We start from the raw sequence: 21,830 nt of genomic DNA, 5'->3' as shown, positions 1-21,830 counted from the left end.
GATGTGCAGAGCTTGCTGCCTTAGACCACTTATGCCTTACCATCAACCACTGTTTTTCTATTATTCAGAATCTCTTCAATCTACATATTAAGTCTCTTTCATCTTCTCAATGTTGACATAACAAACCACATTTGTTAAGTTTTTACTTTGAGGGTCAGATTCTTTAACGCTAGTTTAAATTTCTGCAAACTAGGTGACATATCAAATTGCAGCCATTGTAATAACCAGAGTTACTGAATATAACAGTTGATAATGATACCGATTAGAGGCAGAGAAGCACAAGAAAACTGAGATCAATACAGGTTGGATGAAGAAGATGCATAAGTGAGTGGCCACGAATAAAGATGTCGCTAATAATTTTGCAAAAACAAGAGAAATTGTGAATGCAGAACTTGCCAATATTAAGGTTTTATTGTACTTCTCAATAGCACTAAGAGTGAGCTCAGTATTTTATATGCAGAGCAATTTAACTAAAAGAAAAACTGTTATAGACCATGACAAAGATGCTGAAAAACAGTACAGGAAAGACCTCAATCAGTAAATATTGGCCCATTAAATTGAAACTGGATTTTCTACTGATGATATAAAGTTTCAGGTAAAGCCTAACTTTACACTACAGTTACAGGTGAAGTGTTGAATCAAGAATGAAGCTGCAGATGTTCAAGAGAAGAGACAACAGAAATAAAAAGATAATTTTCTAGAAAACATTCATGAGCTCCAGGTAGAAATGTATCCCACAACAGTCAAGCTCATATGGGAGGACTTAGAGAACTGAAAGAGGCCTCCCAAGTAGCAGCAGTGCAACTCCCTGGAGAAATCAGAGAATACTAAGAGGTCAGTCAAGTCACCAAGAAGCTGGTTTTCCAGTGAATCCAGTGACCACTTAAGCAATATTCAAGAGAAGGCAGTAAGGCAGATGTTAAAGTATGACTAAAACACTTTTGCCTTCAATGACAACAATTTTGTTTTCCATCTGAGTACAGAGTTCAGTCCTATAAATCTTTTACTTCTGTTTGATTTAGAAAAAAAAAGTTTTAAATGGCAAGTTATATTAAAAGGGTCAACTAACTGTATTATATTATATTTAAAAAATACAACTTTTTTAGAAGAAAGAAGTTCAGTATCCATGAATCTGTTTTAGTAATCCAACTGCTACAGTATTTTAGTAATTTGCCAGCAGGTGGCGCAAGCAATGTCAATATTTTTCCAAATTTTCATTCAAAATTATGAAAGATTGTATTACAAAAGTCCTTAGATTTGATCATGGAAATGATCAAATGTGGAGAAATAGTTAATAACAACAGTACTTGTTCTTGCACTACAGCATTTTCAAATAATGTAATTACTGTATTTATTTATTATTATCATCTAATTATAAAGATACAATTGATTTTATTCTGCCCATTTTTATTTAATGAGTTCTGTAAATAAAAGAAATTTCAAAATCACAGAGAACACTTAAGATCTTTTAAGAACTATGAGTTCAGAGAAGATGAAATGGTGTTCGTAATCTATCCAAATATACATTGTTACAAAATTGTGTGTGTTTTGACTGTCACCCTTCCAGAGTGTACTCTGCTTTTTGTATATTGCTCTTAGTCCCATGTGACTCTGTATTTCATAAACTGGTTAGAAAATGCATGAATGTATAATTGAAAGAAGCTCCAATTCAAATGTAATATGGAACATATTCTCTTCAAAATTTACATAGCAAATATAAACATTTTCAAATATAACTGAAGTCTATACACATGATATGGTAGCATTTTCAATGGTTTTCTAGATATGATATTAACTTTTTATTAACTACTTAGGTCAATTTGATACTATAATCCAATTTCCTAATACTTTTCCATGTTTATGTCTTAGCATTGCATAAGTAATACAACTAGTATTTTAATGCAGGAAGTTGCTCATTCTACCATTTTACATACATTATACGTAGCTTGAAAGATGGGTTGAAACTTTAAATGTCTTTTAAACTGCATATTAATTAAAAAGGATACAAAAATAAATTCCCTTTATTTTCCTTTTAAACAAATTGTTTCCAGATGTTTCCTTTTTAAAGCTAAAACAGCAACTCTTCTGGTTACATTAAGATGGGATTTAATTTTACTATTCACATAAACGCACAAATTCAAATCTATTAAAATGCAAAACTTCCACCCCACCTCAACTACCTGGACAGTCAGAGAAGCAAATTGCAGGCATTCTTATTCTTGCATTCTGTAATTAAATACATCAGAATGTGTTACTAACGGTAAAGTTCTTATCAGCAAAGTGATTATCTGAAAAATAAGGTGCTATATCTCTGAACAAAAGCTGCTCGAAAGCTACTTTCAATGGCACAAACTGACACTACCACAGCACTAACGAACAAGTCCAGCTCGGTTCTACAGCTCTGTTATAGAGCGGCTGGGTGACATCACACCCTCCCAAACATCTTATATCTTGGAAAAGAAAGCTCGAAGAACATGCTATAGCTTGAGAATGAAAGCAACACAAACTCTACTTTTAATGGCACAAGCCAGCACTAATGAAGCACTGAAGAGTGGGGTGGGTTTCATTCTTAGAGCTGTTGTACGGAGGTCAATTTAAATTTGACTGGTGTGTGGAATTTTTTTTTTGGTATCTTCTTTCCAAAAATGACTACCGGGAACAAATGGTTTGTTTTTTTGTGTGTACTGTAGGTACTTTTTTATTTACTTTGTTTACTGTGTACACTTACAGTAATCTTTTATTCAGTTAACCAATCTGTTCAACAAAGGCCAGTTACTGTATTGAGAAATAAGGACTTTATATGCTTTATGTAAGTGGGCTAAATGGGTAATTCAGTGTGAGACTGAAGAACACAGTTCCCGTTTTGAATACATCTTGTGCCAGGCTGAGGGAGATCTGGGTGCCTAAGTAGGAATAAGATCTCTAGAATCTTTGAATCACTAGGTGGCATAATTGGCTACAAGAATCCTGCATATTGGGATTACTATGTGTAATTCACTGTTTCAAGGAGAATGCTTACCACACTTACCACACTCGACTCCTAAAGCAGGACAAACACAGTGCAGATTTAAAATTTTAAGTATTTACTTTGTGAGAACAGTAAATACTGTTACAGTATGTCATCAGTACAAAGTAAAAGTAGGCCATTGTCATTGCCTTTCCCAGGAAAAAAAGTGCAAAAGAAAACATAACCTATGTAGTATCAAATCACATTAAGCTCTTTGTGAATTACTGTGAATTTAGTTTCTGTTAATGTTTATATTTACTCATATCTACCATAGAAGAGGAAGCACTACTGGATTTTCCAGTAGTTATTACTGTGGTTTGAGAATGAAATGTCAAAATTTTGATTCTAAGATCTATCAGGATCCACCTTAACAACTGTAATGTCATACTGTATGTCATTTCATTTCATACTAGAAAAACAACCTACAGTATAATCATCACAGATGTCATACATACAACTTACTTGATACAGAAAAGAGATCCTTTATGATCTCCAGGAATCATCAATATGATTACAATTAATTGTCTGTTACCAATATTTTTTTCTATTATGGATAATGCAAAAAAGTTAACATATTTGTCACATTTCTTTTTATACAGCATTTCTAGCATGGATCTTGATTACCTGAAAAATCAATGGTGGTAGGGTACGGATCTTTATCAAACTGACAGTTTAGTATGACCTCAATAAACTTTAACTTTTGAACTGTGAATTGAAAAAGATTACTTTTCCCCTGTTGGCTTACCCTTTTGTATGTGTACCAAACAGGAACAAACTCACCATATCCAAGTATATTTAAATTATTGTGCAATAATTATCTAAAAGCCATACAATCCAAAACTTAGTATTGATCTGCTATTACATTTAGAATTTCTATTTTTTGTTTTTCTACCAATACAGTTTGGTATTGTCATTTGTCCTTCCAAAACATGTATTTGTCCATCATTTTGTCCATCATTGTCCATCAAAACCATAATGTGTGCACTAACTCCACAATGCTTCCAGCATTGTTTTACAGTTTGTGGCTCTTGGTGATAACACCGCAAACTCAAATGGCTAGCCACTCACAGGGACTGGTATTGCAGTTTTGGTCAATTCAAAATTAACCTCTGTCAGTACTTGTACATTCCCCCTCAAATCCAGCTAATGACTAGTGAGATGAGGACTCTGTGCATTTGTTATGAATGCACACTTTTACTGGTTGAGCTGTTTACATTTTCTAAAAAAAACTGTTCTTCTTTAAACACCTGTGTTGTCTCTTTCTTCATTTTCTAATATAAACTCACTCATTGAAAACCATTTGAGAAGCACACAATACATATTTAAACCTAAAAATATATAGTTATCAGTACAGTACATACTCCCAAATGCCCTGAAATGTAAAAAAATTAACATATCTAAAGAAAAAGTGAGTAAATCATGAGCAAATTATTACAGGCAGAGACACAGTAGAGTTACAAATCTTATTTGTGGCATGCAACTGGCTGTCGGTGTATGATTTTGAGAAATATTCCATTTTTGGGCCCAAGGGTGGAGTTGGATTTTAACTCCAGAGGAATCTGAAATTAAATCCAGGAATAGGTTACAAAGTAAAGAAATCGATCAATTCAGTAAAAATCCTGATACAGTCAAGCTCTGATAATTCATATAGAAGCACAAGCTCGTTCCATTTTCACTCTCTTCTTTACATGTGATTTATACCTATTATTATTTTCTTTATAATAATCTTGCAAGAAAATAAATGCACTCCTGATTAATGAGATCACTGAAGATAACACAGAGATTTTGCTTATTCTCATGTAATTGCATCTCGTCTATGTCTGCAATTGTTTACATTCATTTCAATTGAAAATACCAATTCTTAAGTATAGTTAAATTCAGAAAAAAATAAAATGTCTGTAAGGAAAATGCTCACACCTCTGTCTGTGGGCAGGTTTCAAACTGGAACCTTCGAAAAATGCGGAGCATGGCAATCTTCGCCTCCAACAATGCCAGCCTCATGCCTACACAGCTGCGAGGTCCTGCACCAAATGGCAGGTAAGCAAATGGATGCCTTTCGGCCTTGGCTTCTGCTGTGAACCTGGGAATTGTTGAACCCAATATCAAACAGTGAATTTCATTTACACTGCCAAATCACAGGAAAGAGATAAATAGCTCTGACACCACAGTGTTCAGTAATAATGAGCTCTACAAAAGTGTGTCTTCAGTCTTTCAACACAGTGAATGTATATACATAACTTTCTAAAAATCAAAATGATTACTAAAACAAAAACATTATAAATAAGACACAGCTGCTTGAACATAAAATGTGCTAAAATATTAAACAATGTGCAGACAGAAGGTACTAGTGTAGATCTCACAAAGGTCTATAATGGGTGAAACCTTATGAAAAGGAATCAACTCAGCTCATGAACATCAGGAATGATTTGCTATTGTTTCTGTTGCCTTAGATAAAGAAACACACATGTTGAGTTGTGGTGGTTTCTTTACTTACACATGCTACAAGTTTTAGAAACTATAATTCCTTTCTCAGACCAACATTTTTAGATTTAATAGGTCTTCAAGGATTTCTTAACAACACAGTATTTAACGTAAGGATATTATTATTTAATATTAGATCATCTTATGTACTGTACAGTTGTTCTGAAATTATATCTTGTTCTTTTGATTTTTAAGGGAGTTCCTCTGATGTACTACATCCTATATAGCAGTGGTTCTCAAACTTTCTGGACCAAGTTCCACCCCTGATCAAACCAAAGTATCCAAGTACCAACTACAGCACAAGTAATCTTCTCATAGGAACCCCAGAAATTCCCAGAAATGACCAACATGTGCGCGTGCACGCACACTCTCACATGTAATAAAAATAGCACTGAGCACTTACTGTTTGTAATGTGCCAGAAGGTTCAGCAAGGGGACTGGACCCTACGCAGTGCTTAGCTAAAGATGTTAAGCAAGGAAATTATATGGAGAGCAGATGCCTGGTGTACTTAGCCGAGTCGCGTTGCCAAAAGTCATGGTCTGGGGGATGCATAGGTTAAGAATCCGGGTTTTCACAAGACAATAGTTCTCTCAGACAGGGAGTTAATAAGGAAGGTGAGCTTTATAAGAACGAACTTAATACTGAGCGAGGAAGTGCAGGTTAGGAACACTTAAGTAGTGGGTGGTCAGAAGGTGTGGTGCAGGACTAGGGACGTGGTTGGATAATTAGGATATCCGTCAGCATCTGTGGGTAGAAGCAGGGGCTTGTGTCTGATTAGTGGAGGCCGTGACACCATTTCAGTGAGAGGGGTGAGCCTGTTTAGTAGAGCAAAGCAGATGTGAATTCATTGATTGAGCCTTGATACAGTTCACAACTTTGACATCAGAGTCTAACAGATTTTAAATCCTCAGGCATTTTCTTGATTGCTAAGGCCTTGTGGTGGAGGCTGCAGTGCGTCCACTTCATATCTGGAGAAACCTATCTAATTTGTGCAACTACATCGCTGTGTCTGCCTGTTATCCAGTCGAAGACATTCTCTTTGATAAATTAATTCAGAAGCTGAAATATGTGCTCTCCTGTAGTTTTTGTTGGTAGTGGCCTACAGAACAGAAAGTCCTCAAGGAATGTGCCCTCAAACTCGTATCTAACATAAATGAGCAAACTGGCCAATTCAACGGCATCTACAAACTCATCTAATTGCAGTGAAAAGCATCTGCTCCTCTTAACGTGCTCTATCAGCTTATGTTTTGACATCATCTGCCATATCAATAATTCTACGAGTGAGGTGGAACTGTTTAGCAGCTTTTTCTCCACACATAATACGTGTCAGCTCTTTTGCCAACGGTGTACAAAGTTCTTCGCAAGTAGTGTGGAGCTTACCAGCTTCAGCAATCTGCAAGCTTGCATTTTCTCCCGTTTCCATTTCAAGGGTCCATCTCAGAAGTTAAAAGAAGTTTTTATTTCTTTCACATGGAAGCGAAACACATAGACGCTCGGTGTATTTTTCTCAAATTACCCTAGAACAGTTCTTAAATATGTTTCTGTTATCTATCACGCTTTCCTGTGCTCACAGGATTGACATTGTTCCAAAATCTCCAACCTCCCTATTTGCTGAAGAGACCTTTTTTTAAATACAATTACAGTAGCCACTTACGTTCGTAGTACGCATTCCTATTCCTTTCTATACACAGTTTGAAAACCACGGCTATATAGGATTGCAGCAGTGATATGCTCTCAGTCCCATCTTGTGACTCTGGGATAGGCTGCAGATTGCCATAACTCTCAAGGTTACCAACTTTATGATAACGGATGGATTACATGTAGTTTCAAAGTTTAAACCATTTGCTACAGTCTACCATTATAATCTAAATATAATGTTTCCTACCTCTCAGGAATGAACCTTTCAGGCTCAGGCCAGTAGTAAGCATTATAATGTAAATAACCTACAGGAATTTCAACTGTAGCACCACGGGGAATAAACTGCCCATTTACAGTACAGTCCTCTGCAGCATCCCGTGCAAACCTGTGGAGCAATACCAAACTGTCAAAAAGACAACCAAGAAGGACGTTACAAAAAATCTTCTCAAGTCAAGTGACCAGACTTGGCCATTAACAGGCACTGCAAAAGTTAGACTCCCAGAATCACTTAACCGAAACTCTAGTTAAAATGCTGAAAAACCCAACTGAGTTTACGGGGATTTACGCACCAGAGTGTTTTTAATATAGGGTCCTCTAATTTAATCCAGATTTTCAAATAATGGTCAGGATAATAGATATGCAGGAGCTCTAATGAGATTCAATTGACAATCCTCATGGACAGTGGGAAACTGTTGTGATCCAAACATAATGGGCCTGTTTTGACCCTTTTAGAGATCACTTGTTATCTGAATTCTTCATTTGATGTATCTTGGAGAAATAGTCTGGTTGTCGGTGGATATTGGTAGTGTTGTAAGAAAGATTCAGAGATGCAGTATGTCTCTGAAACAGATTTAAATGAAGCATGCAGGAGTTGTGCCTTATCCAAATACATAGATTTCTATATCTGGTTCTTTAGCTAGTCTGTTTCTGTAAAATATATCTGTGACAAGGGAATTACTTCTCTAGTCAGGCCAAGGCCAAAAATTAAAAGTGACAGGCCTCAGCAACTTGGATCAACATCTATGCTGCTTTTCCACTCTTTTCCATCTCTTTATCCTGAGTACACATGTGTCATGTGTTAGTGGGCTTTGTTTCGCTGGGGGGAAACTTTCTTAAGATCTGTACACTTACCTTTCTGTTGAGTTAAAGTTTACTACAGTATGTCTTCTAAAAGACCTGAAGAGTTGTCTTTATTTTACAGTGTTATTCAATTATGTGTATTGTTTAATTGTAAGCACTGAATGACTTTGTCTACCCTACACTGAAGATAAGCCTGAAGGATATATTTTCCCAATTGTGTTTTATGCTTTATTGTCACAGGAAGATCATCAACTGTTTTAAAATAAATCTGGGCTTTTGAGGGGAGACACCTCTAGTTACCACATTGTGTAACTGTCTCCCTTTGTTAGTATCTCTTTTTTTAATGAAATCTAAATATTTTAAAAATTAACATTAAAATTATATATTATTCTCTCTTTTCATGTTTTCACTTATCAGATATGCTACAGTATATACAGCATTCACCATGTAAATACGTATGGTAGTGTTTCGTGAATATGTACAGTATTTATAGATGGAGTATTTACCTGAAACCAGGAGGGAACATACGCAGGGTCTCTGAGATGACTATGTCTAAATATTGCAGTTCCTGCACATTGTTATAGTCTGGCGTGTCCTGAAGGAGAATGAAAGAGAATCATACATAAGAAAACAATTAAACAAATCATAAGCAATGACAAATAGCATTCACGATTTCCTGACAGCAGCCAATGCAAATTTCTTGTTGAAGCTGTTTTTTAATATTCGGCACTAGAGGGCAGCAATTCAAAACTTTTCAGCCTTAATGAAAACTAAAAAATCATAGGCAATGGGACCCTTCCCCTCTCAAAAGTCAGATAATTAAAGCAAAACATTATATCTTAGATGATTAATTTGAATTGTTTATTAAACATCTCATTTCAGTTATTTAAAACATAAACATTACTTTGCAAAGTAAATTATTACAAAAAATGTAGTACAGATTTTTAAGATATATCAATTAAAATGAACAGCCTAGGAGTGCCACAGTGCTAAGCATTACTGCTTTGTAATGCTGGATCCTTGGGTTCAACTCCTGAAAAGATATCTGCATGGAGTCTGTACGTTCTCACTGTGTTGGCATGGGTTTCCTCTGGGTGTTCTTGTTTTCCACAAAGACCTCCAAAGAAATGCTGGTAAGTTAAGTGGCTTCTGTAAAATCGCTACTTGTACATGTGTGTGTGTTTGTCTGTGTCTGCCCTGCGATGGACTGGCGTCCTGTCTGGAGTATATCCTGCCTTGTGCAAGAAAAAACTTTGGTTATCTCACAAACCTGTACTAGATAAAGTGGTTTAGAAGATGGATGAACAGTCTTTTTAAAAACTACTTTAATTTATTGCAAATTACACTAAATATCACAGCACAGGACAGAATGTTCCCAATTCTGTAGAATTCAACAACATACAGTATAGGCTGCACCTTAAAAAATAAAAACACAATAGAACAAAACAAACATGGTCAGTCTATTGAGTTCAACAAATAAATACCTAAGGTTTGCAAAGTGGGAGAAAATACGATTCATTAAACATCCGGCAGCATTTAGCCATACATATCCTTAAAAGACTAAAGTTGTATTAGACCCTGACAGAAAGGAACAGTAAGAACATCACGAGACATCTTTTTGCATGTTGAAATTCTGTGCATTAAGTTAGACTTTTTTGAAGAGCTGTGTGGGAAAAATACAATACATTTTAAAGGGGTTTACACTCGATGTTAAAAAAAAACTTCAAAACATCTTAAGTGTTATTACTGCCCTATTATACTCAGACAAATCATTCCAACTAAGTTTGTTTGAATGGGTTGAAAGAAAGGACGCATATTAAATAGGATGGAGCAGATCACAGCTCTATGTGGTACAGCTGTGATTAGATTGTCCAGTCTGCTACAAAAGCAATTTAACTCTAATGAGAAACATAAATACTTTTATGAACCTCAGACTTCGAAGCATTACTGACACAATGCAATGAAACATAATCTTGAATTAATCTCAAAAGTTCAAAGCTCTCATTATACAAGAACTGCATCCTATGCAAGATTTTTGAATCAATTTGTGGTATTGGTAAGATCACGCTATTAAGTGACTTTACATTATGGCATCCAGAGCATTATAGGAATGTCAACTGCACATCACTTGCATTATGTTATGCAGTGTCTGTTGCCAATTATCACAGTATTATATTTAATTGTATAATACAGACAGACCTAACCAAATTACTGTAGGACTGTGGGAGATAGCTCCCCTTTATCTGCAGATAACAAAGACGTCACCAGTTTTGCGTGACATTTTACCTCCATATTATCTGCAATAAAGGGAACAAAGAGGAGCAATTCAGTGAAGACAGCAAATTAATTTAAATGAGATAAAATGTCTAGTTTCTTTTTAAATGTCCAGTCACGGTACAGCACAGAATGCCATTAGGGTTGCAGCTATTACACTTTTTTTTAAGCCTTAATGTGGCACTGAAAATTATGATACGTTTCAAAAAAGCATTCTGAAGTCATTATCCACATTAGGCAGGGTATCCAACCATGTGGGTTAAAGGGTGACGGATGTCTTGAAGTCCTCTATTATAATACGGGATTGCTGAACAGTAGGAGAAATTGTGAATGCAGTGCTACGTTGCAGTGATATAGTCTGTCTAAAGCATTAATTAGACAGATGTCTTGTCACTTCTCATTCCTTAGCAGACACTTGGAAGACAGAATGACATTTTGCTAGCAAGTGATGAGTGTGAAGCTGTACTTATCTATGCAGATGGAGGAGCTGAGTTCATTGGTAAGATTTGTATTGTAGTAAAAGCCTGAATGAGTTAACATTGAAAAGCAGGAATCACAAATGCATCCCTGAAATTCACATTTTGTCCATAGTTTATAATGGACTTAATCTAAAGAGCTAAATCTTAAAAGTATAGCAGAATAGTGATCCGAGTGCAATATCTGGAGCGAAGGTTGAATCTTACTTGCAGGCAAAGTGCACAATGTTTCCGGTCTAATAATTGTGATAGTCCTTGTGTAGAAGCACATCCCTGCCCAGCAGGAAGCTAGACAAGAATAACTGAAATATCTGGACCGACACTAAATTGTTAATGGAAGGCCTGAGAGTGACAAGAAAGCCAAAGGCCCAGAAGAGGGCAGTAAGGGCTCTCTACTGTACCATCTCAATGTGCACAAAGGCAGAAGGACACCTGCAGAAACAATAGGAGCTCATCCTGTGTGAATTGCCAATTTAATTTTCTTTGAGAATCTTATAAAAATTGAACCATACTGCCCTGGATCCTATTTCACAAGCAAATTAAGCATGCACTGGCATTACATACAAGCCAGTAGAAAACCCAGAAGAAAATTAAGAAAAGCAAAAGCAGAATTTTGGAACATTTAGCCTATTTATTTTTTTCAATTTATGACTCCAAAGCCCTTTAATTTGAGATTATGCCTGCTCCATTACTGGCTACAGAGAAGGAGGTAAGAAGGATGTCTCAATAATCACACCATTCTCCCATGAAGAAGATCTTGCCTGCATTTGCTAAAGGATGTTTTTACCCAATAAAGCAGAGTAATGAAGATGTTCTATAGGCTCTATGAAAATAATGAAATGATTAACCAGTACCATACTGTTTCCTGCACTGAATGTTGTGCGCTTTCCACATTAACGTGCATTAAATAGATCTAAACTCCTTATACTTCACTATTACTCATTATGATGTTCACTGCAAATAATCAAATACCAAATACTTTTACAGGTAAAAGCAAAGTAATATTTTTTTCCTGCAACTCGTTATTCCGATGACTTAATGTGAAACATCTAGCCTACAATATGTGAAAGAATTCTTTAAAAATAATTTACATACTGTACTATGCCACATTTGAATATTAGGCCTGAAGCCCCATTGAGAAGTTAGACAAGCAGACCAGATATCATTGCTTTTTTATCACAAACATCTACAGGGTTTCCATAGAAACCCAACATGTTTCTTGTTATTGTTAGTGACAATGGCTTAGATATTCATCCACAAAAAGTGGCTTTAGGGTACTATTAACACACAAATTTAATGGCTGTCAGTTTGTATTTTCTTTTAATGGTTCAGAATTTGCAAAGGAAAACATCTTATTGCACTCAAAACAGGCTAGACATACAATATACAAAAATCCTCACCTGTTTTCTTTTTCCTTTATAGTCTAATCCATCCAAACTTGACTTGCCATTGTCCTTTCATGAATAATATTTGGTTATATTAATAATCTCTTTGACAATGTGATATTTAAATTATAAGAAGCTGCAGTAATTCGTGAGATATTAAATCAGAGTTTATTTCAATAATTATTTTTTAATAGCTACATAAAAGACCTACAGTATACAATGCTGGGCAGCAGTCTTTGTGCAGTAAATGTTCTTTATGCAGAAACATAACTGTGTTTCTTCTACTGAAACACAATTATGTGTTTCTTAACATACAGTGATCTTCTACTGAACCTTGAGTGTTTTTTCTCTAAACCAATAAATATTCCAACAAATATCTATTTTTGTATAATGAGACTTAACCTTCAACAACAAAAATAATATTAATAACTTTTTTTATATAGCACCTTTAAAAGCAGCATCTTAAAGAATGTTATGGTTAGAGGTGCAGCAGAAGATACATGGTCATTAGAAAACAGAGCAGACTCAGACGTTAATTAAATAAAAGACTTTCTGAAAAGAAAGAGAGGATTAAAGAATATTTAATGATGAGGAACACCTGTTGATGAGTTAATTCGATTTCATTGGTATATGAATGGATTTAAGTGATTAATTGGCTACTATATATTGATTTCTCAACCACAGTAGTCCTTGGGGTGTTGTGATCAACTTTTTGAAAGTTCTGATCAGTCTGCACTAAGAATTTCTATTTAATTTAAATTAAGTTTAGTTCGGGTGGGATGACAATAGCCAACTTTAATTAGTTTCATGTGTCAGTGATTCATAATCAACTAAAACACATTTCACATTTTAATGGATATTTCAATTTGCTGCTCAGATAAATAGCCTTTTAATCTCAGCCAGGAATCCTTGGCTCTGCACGTTCAGCCTATACCCACAGGTGTTCCATCTGCCCCTTTGCCATCTCAGTAAACCACTTTTCAACCTCAGCCTGTCCCATCCCCAGGTCTTTTTCAGAATTCCATGCATTGCCGATGACTGAAATCTGATGTTGTCATACCGTCATTTTCAAAACAACCTGACTCACAGCTATTCTGTTATTGCGCCTGCAAACCCAGGCTGCTCTGGACAAACACAAATTCACTAAAATGTTCACAAAATTTGGCTTTCTCCTGTACTCTCTTCTGCTTTTGCTCTCCAGTACCCGACTCACCCGAGGGTTCCTCCCTCTTGGCCCCCGCTGTTCCTGATGACATCTCATTGGCCCCGGGTCTGTTCTGCATCAAATTTCCGGCTCAGTCAGCAAGCATCCTAAGGCTTGTAATTCTGCCTTCTTCGTGCCATTGTCCCATACAGATGCAACCATTCACAATGCATGGTAAAACCCCGTACTGCGTAAAATTATCTGCAGATTAGCGTGTTATACCACAGTACATGTACATGTATGTGATTGGAAGGCCAAAATGACCGACAGGCGGCACTCGTGGTGCATTGGTTGTTAGTTGATTGTTTCATTTAATCTCTTTACTGTGCATGTTTAAATCCGCTTAATACTGAATATTAATATAGAATTATTAATATAATATTAATATAGAACTAAAAGGAAGTTTTGGTAGCTAATAACCAAAATAACAGGAGCATAATGTCTCTGAACATCATAAATGATATTAATTTAGAAATATAAACATATTATGTAAGCTGTTTATGGCTGGTATTAGTAGATTAAATAAAAAATACACACCAGTATTCCACTTTCTTCATAAACATTTTAAGGATCAAAGTCTTTCAATCAGTTACTTACTGTGGTTATTTTGGAAAACTTTTTACGTGCTCCTGCTGACTATATTAAGTTTAACTAAGCAGCTAAATTATCACAAGGGGACATTTTGGAAATATTTGACGTTTGTTTTTAAAATATATATATATATTATTGTCCTTATAGTGGTAATAGCAATGGACTGTCATGTACTGCGCTGCAACCAGGCGGTTCAAACCCGATCAGAGAATTACTTTGTTTCGTACACCGAATATATAAAATTAGTCCACTATTATAGGTTGTTGTTGGTGTGAATTTGTGTTTCTGGATAAATTTAAGAGATAATATTGTCATTAAGGATTTCTTCGCAAAATTCTTTAAGTTAAATAAAGGAGGGAAGAATAGTTATTTTTACAATTGACTGATTTGATTCCTCTCATTTAGCTGAAATGGATAAAGAAATCATGCAATAGTTATACTGTATGTATTGTAAGGTGCTCGGTTTTATTAACAGACACTCTGACTCAAACCTGTGTTGTACAGTGATATAGATGTGGGTAATGTCATCACCATTAAACAATGTGCTTGTCTCGCAAATCCTGCTAAACTAGAACTTAGACACAAGAAGAGTATTATTGGACAATGCTGTGTGGCTCTGGCAGAATTTCTCTGTAAACTGAAGAGTTATAGAGGAGACACGTTGTGTATCGCCTCTTTTTACACTTATAAGAACATTCCAATGTTAATGGGACACGGAAGATATTATTAATAACCTTTTAAATCTGAAACTGTTAACTCTACTTCACACCGGCATGTTAAGATCATAAAAAAATATCAAACCTTTGATGAGAACTCATGATGAGAACGTCATGATTGTTTCGCAAGGATGTGAAACGTGACAATTTTTTACAGTTACCATAAAGCACGTTTATTTTTTATTTGTGGCTGCTACAGTTGGACCCTTTGCAATGGCTGGATAGTTAACACTTCAAAATTGCTTTATCAGTCTGTCTGTGGGGGGAAGGAGAGGGGGGAAGGGGGGAGCTCTCCTTGACAGCTGACACTCCTCCGTACGCTTAAGTAAAAAATTAATAAAAAACGCCAATGCAAACGTCATATTTACAAAATGTTGAAAATAAAAATGTAAAGTTCTCTAAAGCTTTCTCAGTCAAGAATCTTAAGAAAAAACAGGACATTTGATTGCTGGTTGCCTTATGTTAAAGAGTAACAATGACAGAAGTGCATGCTACCGAAAATGTATCCCATCCACTGAGAAAAACTGTCTATTTTACGTAACAAACAGTGGGGTGCAACACTCCTCTACACAGTATATTGAAGTTTGTGAAAACAGTGACAAATCACCCCGAACTAAATACAATTTTAAAATAGAAGCAGTTTGAAATGTCAAACATTTCAATATAGTGTCCATAATATTTTCTATTTTAGTTTTTTAAAGAAATGTTTATATGTTAGAGGAAAGCTCATGCCAGAAGCTGGGCTCAAACCCCTAATCTGCCGCACACGAGTCGCATGCTAACGCACTGCTCCACAGCTTTGCCTATAGCTGAAAAGGGCAGGCAAAATGTTTTTGCGTAATCACAGGTGAATGAGTTAAATTGATGCAGACGTTTACAAAGAACGTGGACCATGGTAATACTTTGAGCTTACAGCCTGCCCAAAGTCATTCATTAATTAATACAGTTGATAATATCTTCCGTATCGCATCAAAATTGGAACATTTTAACAAGTGTATGAGGCGATACACAACGTGTCTATAAGAGTCTATAACTCTTCAGTGTACAGAATAATTTCTGCAGAGTTACACAACCTTGTCTCAAAATAGTAAACAACAGGCACTGGCTTACTTGAAGGTGTAACACGTCTTCACTGTCATGGTACAGTTTCAACATACTGTACAGTATGTTCTCCATTACCACTATAAGAACAATACAAGCTTTAAAAAAAGAAAAACGAATGTCAAAATGTTTTCAAAATTTCCAAATTATGTTTCCAAAATATTTTAGCTGCTTAGTTACACGACTCCATATTAATATTACTATCAAGTGGTATTAAATCAGTACAACTTTAATTTTTTTACATTAACAGCAAGTGGTGATCTTACTATAGTACGTATTCTTAGAAAAGGATCAAACATACACAATATAAGCTTAATAATGTTAGAACAAGCATGGTTAAAACCAGAACCCATGTAAGTTACCAAGTTAAAGACCTTGATGCATTAAATATTTATGCATAATTAATTTTTTTATGATGAATGTGGAAGGTTGTGTACTTTTGTCCAACTGAGCATTCTTGGTTTTATAAAATATACAGACTTTTTAATGTATTAACATACTGTAATACACAGTTTAAAATTATTAAATGTCTAAAGAGTTAATAACTTAAATTCTTAATTGTAAAAAGATTGTCCCTAGTGGATTGGGTTGTCCCTCGACAGGATTCAAAACCGGGCGTTTTCAGGCGACAGCTCAAATGCTTTACATGAGACGTTAAGCTTTATTAGCTCCACCTGGCGGTTTTACTAGGTACTATAATCCTAATTCAAAAATGTGGTATATATTGTGGTATAAGGCGGGATGTTGCGCAACATCCATCGCGTTTTAAGGCAGCGTACCTTGCTCATTTTGAATGGCTGAAACTATACGAGCAATTTGTCCCTGGTTTCCTCCCTCTCAGCCCCTGCTGTTCCTAATGCTGCCTCCTCAGCCCCAGGATCTGTCTAAGTATCCTAACTGTCCCCTGGTGTCTCTAAAACTGACTCTGTGCCCTCTTCCATCTGTTGTCCACATTAGCAGCAAATTAATCTTTCCACTCAAAATCTCCACAAGACTACTGCCTTAAACTGTATTGGATTTCCTACAAAATCCTCCTATATTTAACAGCAACAAGCTGATCCGATGTTTCATATTCAAATATTTATATTCAGTGCACCAAGATCACCTCCACTATGAATGATGTGTCACTATTCGGTTCTCTGCCATTAGGCCTGCTCTATTGCATTATCCAAAAAACTGTGCTTTTTTGATGACAACAAGCAATTCTCAGCACAAGTGCTTGACATCAAAGCAACCAGTACAAACACACTTGGGAGACTGTCAAAACTCACTTACAGTATATGTCAATAGCAATAACTGGAAAACAATGAAAATAACCTCCTGCTCCCCAGCATATATCAACAAGTGGGTCTTGTACCACTTTTCTGTTACCCAGTTCTGTGCAGGTAGCTCAAAGCTGCTGCTGCTTCTGGGTCAGTGCAGAGCCTTCTGCTACAGAACAACAGCCTGGGTTCAAAACTGGTGTCCATATATACCTCGCCACCTGGAGGGGTTGATTCCATTGGGACAGATCCCCAACAAATGTATTTATTCCCAATGGGAGTTTTTGTTTTCCATTCCACTGTGCCCACAATGTTCAATACATTTGTAATGCATTGTCGTATTTCAGAGTCCACAGGAAACCGGGTAACCAAGCAGTCAGTTCCCTACATTTACATGTTCCAGCCACATCAGGAGCTCACAAATAGTCAGCGGATTATTCTGCCTTTGCTGCCCTTTGAGCCAATCAATTCGTTCCCTCACTACAGCTACTTTCTTTCACAATGCAAAGCTCTCACTACACCGCTTAAAGCTCCAGGAGGAAATTCTCAGCAATTCACGACAACAGTTTAGCTGTCCTACTGTACATTATCAAATTGCTCTTGGTTCCAAAGAAAATATACTTTGTGTGCCTTGTGATAAGCTTGGCTGGATCTACAGTATGTCCAATTTCTAAATCACTCTTTCCATCTCAACCTCCATCTGACTTAAAATACTGTTAAATCTGGAGTTGTACCTCACACCCTCAGTTCCTATTGGATTGCCCTACCTCTCTTCTCTAATGTAAAACATTTCTCATCCAAAATTTCATTCTTCGTCTTCTATTGTAAGGAAAACCTGATGTTAAGATAAGCAACAATTAAGTCTTAACTCTTGGGTGCTGGTTTTCTTTGTGAAAACTTATATTTTGTTTCTTTTCAACCAATCAAAGCTGCATTACTAACAGTCAAAGTGGTTATAAAAAAGCAGAAAACACTAGCAACGATTTTGAGTAAATTGTTGATGCTTAAGTTCTGATTGTGTCTAGACTTCTAAAACTTCTGCACGTTTAAAATCCATGAGTCACTGAATAAGTTTCTGGCCTGAAACAGGTGACAAGAAGGCTTGTAGTGGCATACTATGCTTTATCCTTTTTATCCTTAATTATTTATCCTAATTACAGCTTTATGTCTATTAATATTTCACAATGAATGGTGAAAAAGAACTCAAGCATTGTGCTATCAGAAAATTATGACATTGGGAGGACAAAGAATAAATTAACACATTTTGATATTGGACACTAGAACCACTACTAAGTGAACAGCAGAAATATATAAATATTAAATCCCCTGATGAGGATTACAGTCCAATCTCAGCCACAATTCTTTGCAAAGACAATTTTGGGTATGGGTATGAAACTGTAAACAGAGGAACTCTGTCAGTGAAATTGACAAACATGATCTTTTTATCACTGACCATTTCTGTACATGTTAAAAGATTACCTATGTCTTGAACTGTGTTTTTTTACTCTTAATGTAATTAGATTTATTTTAGTGGTAATATTAATATTTTTGTAGAAATTGTAGTTGCAAGATATTTGTACGTAACTTCACTTTCAAACGTCTGATGTTTATTCATTAATGGATTATTGTTCTGTACTAGGCAGATTTTAATGAAAAAGTTTGCTGTACAAAACTAACACCATATATTGTATATTTAATTTAAAAGAGAGCTGAAAAGGTAAACACAAGCTTGCAGAAGAAACAAGAGAAAAATAACATAAGAGGAATAACAGTTGATAGGTTAATTCAGAGGACACATTGCTTTTAATTTGTTTATCATTAACAGTATGAGTTCTTTTTTTGAATAGAACTTTGAATATCAGAACATTTCTTTTTTATTTTGATGTTTTAGGACATCCCAAAATCAAACAATCAGGGTTCAGTGAAGGTAAAATAAAACTAATTATACTGCTATACTGTATATAAGAAACACTACAGGGGTTACATTTATGACCCTTTCAAAGGCCTGGCATTCTTATATTTGGTTCTGACCAAGTACAAAGAGGACAAGTTGTCCTATGTCCAGACAGTTAACCCAAAATAAACTTGACAAAACAAAATAAATGTATTAAAATACTCATCTCAAGACAGAAGAAGCAGGAACTAGCAATACTGATTCACTGTCACACAAACCTGAATCCACGTGACTGGGGAAAAATGACTGACCTAGTAAAAACAGACCACTGTACTGTCCCTACAACCACAAACCCTAGAAAACCATGTTATAACAGCACATTTTTCACTTGAGGAAAGCAAAACAACTCTGAGCTTCTTGATATAAATAAAAACAAATAAATCAATACAGCAATAGGCTATATTCTATATGGTATAAAGCACATAATATTGATTCCTAAATGATTTAGGATTGTTTATTCACTATGAATGCATCAATAGAGATGAGGATAAAAGTAGGTCTAGGGTCAACATCACTGACAGAAATTTACCATTTCAATTACATTAGGAAAGCAAGCAGCCAATCACCAGAATTGGCTAGCCTGTTTCTTTGTCCTGATTTTTCCAGGCATCTTTTGTCCAAGCCTGAAAAGCACTTGTCTCTTGCTATGAAAAATTGCTCTTTCCACATCCCATCCCCCACCCAAAATTAAAAATGGCAAGACCTGATACAATGACCAATACAACAACACAAGGTAGGAAATCTTATTCTTGTTCTTGTCATTTGTTCTTGTGATTTTTCTCACTGGAAAAATATTGGGGAGCGTTAATCTTTTCTGTAGCAAAACACTTTTTTATCCCAAAGTACATTATGCATTTAGGGGATCCACTTTATGCACCACTGAATTTTGTACCCACCTGAGTAACACATGGCAGCAATTATGTCCTAGCAGCACCACTACAGAGCAGATCTGGTGGAGAAGTGAGAAATGCATCATTTGATTTAAGGGGGAACGTTAGATTGGACATATTGCACAAGTTACAGGATCAGACTGGAATTTAGTCAGGACATCAGGTTTAACTCTCCTATAGGTCACAGGGCATAGCAGTTTTCAGTAATATGTTCTGTCCCAAAGAGAGCAGAAGGAGGTGCAAGATAAATGGGAAGTCACTGGCTCTAGCACATGATCTCTAGCACATAATGCTCCCTTTTCCAACAATAGTAGTGGTAAGACTTCCATGTAATATCCACTAAGCATCAACTGCAGCTCATCCAGTTCCAAGAAGGACCCTGATGTAGTTCTTGGATCAATAATTTACTGTCAACAAAGTTACCTTACATAATGCTAAGAAGTATAGTATGCAGTAGCAAAAAATAAAAACAAAAGTTGTTTATTTAGTACAGATTTAAGATCTTGAAGCATGATATCTCACAAACCAAAGAGAGATGCAGTCGCAGGAAATTCTTATCCCATAGAAGTCAAAGGAGAATGCCATAGGCTTCATTGGACACTTTCCAAGTTGCATCAGCCTGTAAAACTTAGGACAGTGGCTGGGCTCTTGTATTGACCAAACAACATACTGTCTGGCTTTTGCTTGCAGTGCTTAATAAGGAAGTGTGTTTTCATCCTCACATACAGTGCAGCAGCCATAGTACAGCTATAATGGATCAGTTCATTAGTCATCTCTAGATTAATTCAATATCTTTGTAAATTGCTCACATAAGAACAAGTCCAATTATACTGCTAGGAGGAAGCACATTAAACGTGTACTGAAATGTCAAGGCAATTAGGGTGCAGACAAATGCCAGCTATGTAAAATGCTGTTAATTCATAAATCGTAAAAAAGTGCACTAGTGTCAGCTTCTGAGTTTGTTGATGTCAGCCAATTATTAGAAATATTCAGAAATATATCTTCATGATAATTTGAGGATTTTTTGACAATCTGATATTTTGACTTTAATAATACTGTACTGTATCTGATGTATGTATTCATATACACAGAATAGATAAAGAACTCCTTAAGTGGCTTCCAAGCATCTACAGAATAGAGGCAATACTTAAGAGCTTTGGGTTAACTCTAGTATTGAGGGCATTAGTGTGTAAGCAGTTGAGTTACTGACCTAACTTGCTTGACTAAGGAACAAGTAAAGGTTTATTCCATTCTGAAAACAGAAGAAAAAACACAATGTTTTGTCAGCATGGAATACATCTTTACTTACTTTGCAGCCTACGCATGCTAACACAGCTACCTTCTTGAACTACTGAGGGAATGATAGCCTCATAAGGATGGAGACCATTAAACACTCACAGTGGGTAGAATGATCCAGAGAGCAGCTGTAAGGATGATGATGTGATGCAGGAGGGATGCAGAACAATGCATGCTGGAAGGGGTATTGCTACCTGTATTTATACTTAGTTGGGTGTATCAGAAGGTAAGCCCTTCACCCTAGTAATCCAGTTATAAACTTTATCAAAAACAGTACAATTCAACTGTACTACCATTTTTGTGGTTGATTTCTATTTTATTGTAAATTATAATTAGGAAATAATTTGATTGATAATTAATTTAAATTTTAATGTGAACAGTAAATTGGTAGTGGCACTCCTGTTCCAAAGAACACTTGCAGCATATCCATGAGATACCAAGCAATCTGCAACAGGTTTTGTGGCTGTGTTGTCT

At 35.8% G+C, this 21,830-nt stretch overlaps 1 protein-coding gene across 3 annotated transcripts in view; it reads right to left on the bottom strand.

Annotated features, from left to right (window-relative positions):
- Window positions 1-3,062: 3,062 nt before the first annotated feature.
- Window positions 3,063-21,830, bottom strand: part of tbxas1 (thromboxane A synthase 1 (platelet)) — a 129,354-nt gene continuing 110,586 nt past the window's right edge. For all 3 annotated transcript variants that reach the window (XM_006633793.3, XM_069192155.1, XM_069192156.1), the window contains 4 exons: window positions 8,714-8,802; window positions 7,375-7,512; window positions 4,925-5,087; window positions 3,063-4,566 (listed from right to left, as the gene is read on the bottom strand). In XM_006633793.3, coding sequence (XP_006633856.2) covers window positions 4,471-4,566; window positions 4,925-5,087; window positions 7,375-7,512; window positions 8,714-8,802 — 486 coding nt within the window. In that variant the 3' untranslated portion in view covers window positions 3,063-4,470. The remainder of the gene's footprint in view (window positions 4,567-4,924; window positions 5,088-7,374; window positions 7,513-8,713; window positions 8,803-21,830) is intronic.

The sequence above is a fragment of the Lepisosteus oculatus genome, chromosome 7 (assembly GCF_040954835.1).
Source record: "Lepisosteus oculatus isolate fLepOcu1 chromosome 7, fLepOcu1.hap2, whole genome shotgun sequence".
In the NCBI taxonomy this organism is placed as follows: domain Eukaryota; kingdom Metazoa; phylum Chordata; class Actinopteri; order Semionotiformes; family Lepisosteidae; genus Lepisosteus; species Lepisosteus oculatus.
Note: the sequence above shows the minus strand (reverse complement) of the source record. Positions and strands in the feature narration are given on the sequence as shown.